This window comes from Marmota marmota, unplaced genomic scaffold (assembly GCF_001458135.2).
Source record: "Marmota marmota marmota unplaced genomic scaffold, marMar, whole genome shotgun sequence".
Classification (NCBI taxonomy): Eukaryota; Metazoa; Chordata; class Mammalia; order Rodentia; family Sciuridae; genus Marmota; species Marmota marmota.
Window position 1 is genome coordinate 56205692 of NW_026000174.1, and position 8159 is coordinate 56213850.

At 45.3% G+C, this 8159-nt stretch overlaps 1 protein-coding gene across 11 annotated transcripts in view; it reads right to left on the reverse strand.

Annotated features, from left to right (window-relative positions):
* Agbl2 (AGBL carboxypeptidase 2) overlaps positions 1 to 1413 on the reverse strand; it is a 53792-nt gene extending 52379 nt beyond the window's left edge. For 8 of the 11 annotated variants that reach the window (XR_007342431.1, XM_048788820.1, XM_048788818.1 and 5 more), the window contains exons 1-3: positions 1045 to 1185; positions 748 to 882; positions 422 to 485 (exon numbers count right to left, since the gene is read on the reverse strand). Coding sequence is in view for 10 of the 11 variants with exons in the window: in XM_048788820.1 (XP_048644777.1) it covers positions 422 to 485; positions 748 to 783 (100 nt within the window). In the remaining variant the exon portion in view is untranslated. The other 3 variants (XM_048788816.1, XM_048788817.1, XM_048788814.1) reach the window with 3 other exon arrangements.
* Positions 1414 to 8159: the final 6746 nt, after the last annotated feature.

An 8159-nucleotide genomic window follows, 5' to 3' on the forward strand; every position in this document is an offset into this window, starting at 1 on the left:
AAAAAAAAAAAAAAAAAAAAAAAAAGGAGGAGGAGGAGGAGAAGATAGGAGGAAGAAAGAAGAAGAAGAATTGTGGTTGTCAAGACACTTCTGAAGAATAAGTAAGTACAAGGGGCAAGGTGGGAGAACATGCCTTTCCAGATATCAGGAGTATTTTAACTTCACATAGTAATTAAGAGATGGTGGAATTGGTGGCAAGGATAGACAAACACACCAATGAAAGAGAAAGCTTAAAATAGACCTTTGTATAAAGCAAGTCTCTCACTTGATAGAGGTATCATAGAAGATCACTGGGGGGAGGACTTTTCACTAGTGGACTGGAAAAACGACTTACTAGTCTATCCAAGCACAACTCTTCCAATTAATGAAACAATTCACCTCCTGAACCCAGGAAAGGTGATGTTGGATGGGAACGTATTACCTTTAAAGTAGCCATAGTATTGGAGGTGACGGTACATAAAGTCCTCATAGGGATCAGGAAGAGTCTGTGAAAGGAAAAGCCATCTAAGTCAGGAAAGCCCTTTCAAATGACACTGAATTCCTCACGGAAAGCTCACAAGCCTTGTTGCATAGGACAGTGTACTTGAGGGCCTTTGTAAACAAACCAAGTGAAATCCATGCTACTTATTCTACCTTGAGGACCAAGATCTTCAGCTGGACAAAGGTATCACCAGAATATACCTTCTGATCTAGGGTTGGATTTCTGTGGAGTTTTGCGGGGATGGGTTGGAGGGGGCGTGTACCGACCTCTTGCTTTCGCTCGGTTTCCAATGCCGGGAACATGTTACTTCTGCATGGTATGCTGAAAGCCAGTCAGTGGCATCGCATGCAGCCGCAACCCCTGCCTAATTTCCAAAAGGGCAGCTGATTACACAGGAGAAGCTAAAAACCAGAACAGGAAAAGTCAAAGCACTGTGCTTACTGCCGGGTCACACGCTCCTCCCCCTCTCCGGCTCCCACTGGGACCGACTTCAGGAACCCCAACCAACCCAGCCTCTCAAACAAGAACCAGGAGACGTTCCCACCCGAGGCCGGGCGGCGCACCTGAGCAGTCAGGGGCGACCGCCTATCTTCCCGCCTCCTCTTCCGGAGGCACCGGGACCCCGGTGGGCCCCATGCTTCAGTCTCCCTGATAGGGGAGATCCTCCACCAGGACTCCCCAGGCAACTGAAAGAAACGGGGACAGGGGACGCGGCGCAGGAGTCTCGGAGCGGTTGAAAAAGTAAGGTCAGGGGTCGAGAGTGGGTCCTGAGAACGGAGCAGGGGTTCAAAGCCACCTGGTCAGGGGCCTCCTGAAGGGTCGAGGAAGGAAGCAGGACAAAGTTCGCGGCAGGAGCCTGGGTGAGGCGGAAGCCCACCGCTCGCAAGGCAAGAAGCTCGGCAGTCCCAGCAACCGGGTTCACCTGCCACCGCTTTCTGCGCGGGCGCGCGTAGCTTAGCAACCGCCAGCGGCAACCGGAAGGACTGAGTGCGGGCATTTCCGGAAGCTAGGCCCCGCCCGAAAGCGCCCGCGGGAAACCCGAGAAGGTGGGCCGCTGGCAAGGCAGACACCAGAGACATTCATTCTTCCTCTCTCCTACTTTACACCTTGTAAGGAAAATGGAGTCGATCAGCCTCGCTCACCCGGATAACTAGGAAGAAATGGTTGAGATGCCTCCAGTAAGGCAGGAAAACGGCGCATGCGCATTCTTATACAAGCGCAGGGTGGCTTGTTTGACCCGCCGCCGGCTTTGTTGTAATTCTGTCTGTAAACTGAACAGGGCTTTCCTCTCAGTGGATTGCCCACCCATCGAATAAAGGCATGTCAGATCTCCCTGTGGCTCGGCCTTTGGACTTCGGCATACGCACATCTTCAGTCAGCCTGCCTGGGGTTGAGCGGTTGCACTACAGTTGAGCCTAGTTGGCAGGACTAGCAGCAGCCGGGTATGGAACCCGCTCCACCTATGGAGGAAGGTGTAGAAGGGTGGCCAGCCACGAGCATGTGGTATTCTGTGGCCGAAGCTCCTTGTGGTAAAGATTTTCTCAGCAAAGAAAAAGATAACGTGGAGCTGTTAGGTGGTAACTAGCAGTGAGCGGTGGAATGCAGGCAAGGTCGCAAGTGTTCTTTAAATCACTTTAGGGTCTTTAAACAACTTACAAAGTGCCGGGGTCCAGCCCCATCAGGGATCCAGGGGTTCTGAAGAATGAGTGGCATCGGCCAAAGAAGAGATAGGACAATAGGTTGCAAGTTAGGAGCAGCCTCCAGAAGAATCTGCTGCCCTTAGAGGGGCCTTTATTTTTATATCTTTTGCAGGTATTTTTTCAGGTAGTTAATGGATAGCCTCAAAGCCCGAAGCTTCTTTGATTTACATAATTTTCAAGAGTTACAATCTTTTATGACACATATTGATTACCTAAGATACTGAGTACATTGTTTAAAATATTTTTCTATAACCTTTGCCAATCATAATTAAGCTTTTACATTTTCACCTCAACCACTAGGTGCTAGGCTATGCAACTAGACTACATGTCTCCTGATCTATTATTAACTTTTAACTTTAAAGCATACCTATAATTTTTTTCATTAACCTTTAACTTTAAAGCATATCTATGATTATTGGTAAGCTTTCTTCTAATCTAAAGTCCCAGTAAAACACACTTAAAATAGTGAAAGTCTATTACTTAAAAGCCTACTACTCTGAAGTGCTGCTAAAATATATCTCTTAATTTTACATTATTCTATTTTTACTTTCCAAGGTAATTTCCTTTTTTCATATCATCTATTTAACTGCTTTCTTAAAGAGTTACTTTGATCCTTTGTCAAAGTACACCAATTCTTCTGTCTTTGTAATCTTTAACTAAAGGGCAGGCTCTGCACCTCAACCTATTTGCCATTAATTTTAATTATGTGTTTCCCATTCGCCTCATGAATTCCTGGGTAAGGCAAAGGAGGGTCTGTTGGTGGGGAAAATGTGTGTTGCACAGGTTGTGGCTTTAGAACAGGGAGATTAGTGTAAGTTGTTAAGCTTTTCTCAGGAACCTCGATTTGCAATCAGTTCCCTGTGAGTTTCTTGAGGAATAACACTATCGTTTGTATCCTGATATTGAAACATACCTGAGGCATGTCTTAATTGTATCCTAGTCTCATTCTGGGAATTTTCCTGCAATCTCAGGCAATATATACTTTTGTTATTGATTGACATATGCCCTATTATCCATATCATGAGTCTCATAAACAAAACACTTAACATTCCCCATGGTTCAGGTTTCCAGATGGTGCGGCCCTGCTGCAGCATCCCCCATGCTGTGACCCTGTCAGACAGTGGGTGCAGGAAAGCAAAGGGTGGTAGTTAATTTGTATAAAATAAACAGAAGCAAGGGAGCTAGTTGGAAATCATGTCAAGAGAAAAGAATTGATGGGAGTAACTCTTGGGGTGTTTTGTTTTGTTTTGGTGCCAGGATTGAACTCCTGTGCCACCACTCCCGGCTGATGGGACTAACTCTTGACAGGGTCCATTGATGTTGATGTAAAACTAGGAATTATAGCTATAAGTGTCTCAAATTGTCTGGGAAGGAAGATTCCTTCAGTGCAGGCTCATGAAGGTAATGTCTGACCAGCTATTGACCCCAGCACCCACACTAACATGGCCCCCCTAGCTAGCATGGCCACCATGACAGTTCCAGAGAGGACCAACTAAGGCCCCCAAACTCCACTGTCCAACATGATAGAGGAGTTGAACACCCGATTGACAAAGAATACACAAGGTGGTTCCCAGTTCTGGTAAACATGAACCAGTGATAAATGGAGATGGCATTGTCTGCTTTGTCATTCTCTGGAGATGGCCCATTCTCTCTCTTGCCGGTGCCCTCTGCTTAAGTCTCACTTTGCTTTTACTTTACTTTCACCTATAATAAAGTTCTCTTGCATGACTTTTGGTGTCTGACTTGAAATTTTCTTTTCATCAGAACACAAGAACTGATGTCTGGAGTTTCAGCTCCCTGATTTCCTGTGTCAGAACTATCAGATTCAATGTGAGCCTTCCTGGACTCAGTTATAACATTGTTGCTACTCTGTAGTATAGAAATAGAATGCCCAAGTAGGAATGTATATTACCTTATATGGGAGACAAAGAACTAGTATGTAAAGGAAAACTAACAAGACTAAGACTATGCCCTCCTGCACTAAAGGTTCAGCCTTTGAATAAGGATCTGCTGAGCCAGTGCTGACACAAGTGCTGTTTCCTGCTGATAGACCTGGTCTCTGAGTAGCCTACAACATCCTGGCTACCTGGGCCCCTCCACAGGAATGGGCAGAGGTTGATGGTACCCCCGTAGGGTTGAAAAAGGTCTTACACCAGGTGGGAGAGAGCATGGGAAAATGTAGTGTGTTTGACTGCTGGGCCCATTGGATGGTTGTTCCTTACAGTCTATGGGAGGTTACCAAGAAGATGCAAGACTTACAGGATAAAAAAGAAACCATGGAATCTATAATGCAATCAATAGAAGAGAACCTCTGTACCTTGGAAAAATAACCCTCAGCCTTCCCCATAGTGTTGGTGGAGCTAAAGGAGTAAGAAGAGGGGGATCCAACCATTGGTAATGCAGAAAACAAAACAATAACAGCAGGTGGCTTCGGGTTAACAGCCAGAAGAGCTGGCCCAGGTAACCAAGTTCACCATGTACCAACCATTTATTCAAGCAGAGTTGGCAGACTTGGGAAAGCAATTTAGACAGACGCCAGGAAAACCCTTGGCCACTTGGTTATTAATGCCTCTGGGATTTAGGAGGGGATAGTATTATGTTTAGTGCCTTGGAAATGGAGAAATTACCATCCATAATTACTCACCCCTCCTTGCAGCAGAGATTACATAAGTCAATGCCACAGGGGTGAACAAGGATACCACTCTTTATTTGATTGGGTAATGACTGCTATCTTCACTGTTTGGTCAAATGTGGGGGATGTCCCAGAGACCATAAGTAAATGGTAATCATGTGCATACCTGGTCCAGGCACTGCGAGTGTTGGGGATGAGATGGGCCATGTTTAACTTGAATACTCATGGGCCAAATGATGAACAGTTTATAGCTGGCATGAGGACCTTATATCACAGAATGCCCCATTGACATCTTTTGGGACCTTATGTCCATCTTAATTCCTTATGTGGGTCACCTATTAATGAGGAAACCATTATTGTGGTCATCCTGGGGAAAGTGAAGGATTGATGCCAACAAAAGGGGGTCCAAACCACTGCTAAGACTACCCCTTCAGTACCTCTTCTGATGAGAGAAAGACCCATTAAGGTAACAAGAGCCCATTTAAAAAAAAAAAATGTTGAGCTGGGGCTGTGACTCAGCAGTAGGTAGCACACTTGCCTGGCATGTGTGAAGCACTGGTTCGATTCTCAACACCACATATAAATTTAAAAAATAAATGTCTGGACTGGGAATGTGGCTCAAGTGGTAGCGCGCTTACCTAGCATGCGTGAGGCACTGGGTTCGATTCTCAGCACCACATAAAAACAAAATAAAGATGTTGTGTCCACCTAAAAAAAAAAAAAAAAAAAAAAATTAAGAAAGAAAAAAATGTCTATCAACAACTAAAAAGTAAATTTAAAAAAAAAAAGGAACAAGAACCCAAATGTGGATAGAACTTTTGGAAGCAGGAAGTCAATAGAGACAAAATAGATGGCAAGCCAAACACATATTTGCTACAATTATGAAAATAGTTGAATAGGGACCAGCAGTTCCTCCATGTAAAGAAGCAAAATCCAAAGGTGGACCTGGAGCTGAATGCAGTGGCAAATGCTTATAATCCCAGCGGCTTGGAATGCTGAGACAAAAAAATCGTGAGTTCAAAGCCAGCCTCAGCAATGGTGAGGCGCTAAGCAACTCAGTGAGACCCTGTCTCTAAATAAAATACAAAATAGGGCTGGGGATGTGGCTTAGGGGTCAAATGCCCCTGAGTTCAATCCCCAGTACAAAAAAAAAATGCACCTACAGAGGCATGTCCCCTACATCTAGAGGATTATCTAGTCTCCCAAGGTTTTTTGGAGGAAGGGGACTATACCTTCTTCAAGTTTAAATAGGGAGGGGGGTAACATACCCATTGGCCCCACATGGAACTGGTTATCCACTGGTCCCCCACTAATGTACAAGTATTATTAGTTCTGGTAGATACCCGGGCCAAATATACTCTGTTGTGCGGTAACCTGGGTAAGTTCCAGGGGCTGATTACATATATAGAATGGATGCAGAGGCCATAGTATAAAAAAGCAAGCCATTGGCTGCTTGCCCCCACATGAACATCCAGTCTATGTATCTCCAATCATGAGCACATTTTATGTGTGGACATCCTCCAGACAACAGCAAGAGAGTTTCACCTATGTATCTGTGCCATAAAGACAATGGTGAGGGGACATGTGAAGCAGCCCCCAATGGTGCTGCTGCCGCCACAAGCCTCACCAATTCCAAGCAACATAAACTGCCTGAAGGACATGAAGAGAGAACCACATATGCTGGGCATAATGTGACCTGCCTGTCGTCCCTTCAACTCCCTGGTAGTGAAGAAAAAAGATGGATCCTAGAGAATGACTGTAGACTCAATATTATGTCCTCCAATACATGCTGCTGTCCCTTTGGTGGCTGACTGTGGCTTCTGTCCCGGTGGCTTAAGCACTCAGACTTTTTTGCCCACCCAGGGACGCCAATTGCCAGGTTTTGTTCGAGACTAAAACACTCAGAGGTCACTCCCGGGGAACTGGGCTGCGTGAAATAACCACACAAGAGACAGAAATACCTTTTTCTTGGGGTTGCTGTGATGGCTCCTCTGACCTTAAGGGTCAGCAGAAAGAGAGAGAGCGAGAGAGCCCGCAAATGCTGACGACCCCTTTTATTGAGGAGAAGCCATTCAAATGAGGCAAGGGGTCAGGTTTCAGGGGGTTGAGTCTAGCTTCATGATGTCTGCTGTCAGCAGGTTGACTGACATCTAGGAAGGCCACACCCAAGGGCACAGTAAAATAAGGGGACACACACAAAAGGCACTTCCATGGAACATTCTATCCCAAACAGGGCAAGGCGTAATATTACAAAGGAACAGGTGAGCATAGCTCCACCCATGGGGCTATAGGAAGGCACATGCCCATGTCCCTTGAACCCAAAGGGCGGGGCAGTCTAGCGGCATGGCTGCTGCCTGACTGCCTCAGTCACCCAGCCAGGGAGTGACTTAGTCACGTGCAAGGTTGGTCTCCCACAGCTGACTTGATGGATTGACTAATGACTTTTGTAGCTGATTTGGCGAATGCCTTCTTTTCCATAGATTTTTTTTTTTGTTCTTTTCCATAGATTCATAGATATTCCTGCTGATAGCGAAGTCTAATTTGCTTCTGTTAGACCAGGACTCAAGAAAAGACCACTGATTCCAATTAAAATCAAATTAAAGCAAGCTTATTATTTCGACCGGCCGGGCTGCCTCTCCCTCCCAAAACCTCGGGAACAAGACAGCAGCCACAGCTTTCCTGTAGCCTAGCTTTATAGCCCAGAAAGTTACACAAAGTGGGGTTACAGATAACAATACTCTGAGGAGCATAACACTAATGGTAGTTTACATTTTTGTTGGCCCCAACATCAGAATTTATGAAGGTCATTAGAGCCTCAGAAAGGGTTGTTATCTGGCCAGGGAAGGCCAAGATTTGTGAGGCGTCACTAAAGTTTCAGAGAAGGCTGTTATCTGGTCAGAGAGCCAGGCATGGGTGAGTTCAAGGCAAGGGCAGGCATTCCAAGCAGGTTCAGAATTTATAGTAATTTATAGTAAAGCCAAAATTATTTTTTCATGGCTTTGTGGCGAGATGGCTCCCAATTTTAAGAAAAGATCAGGTTGGGTCTATCACTTCCCCTTGGGATGGGCAACAATGAACATTTACCATGCTGCCTCAGGGTTATTGCATTGTCCAGCTGTATCATAGCCTAGTAGCCTCTGATGTGGCCTGGTGGCCAAAACCATCCACTGTATGTCTATTTCACATTGTTGATGATATTTTGTTAACCAGTGATTCTCTTGCAGATTTAGAGATACTGTGCTGAAATTGCTAGCACAACCTTAAAATTCAGATATCCCATGTCTCCTTCCAATGATATTATATTGAGAAGTACTTTTCCCATGTCTCCTTCCAATGATATTATATT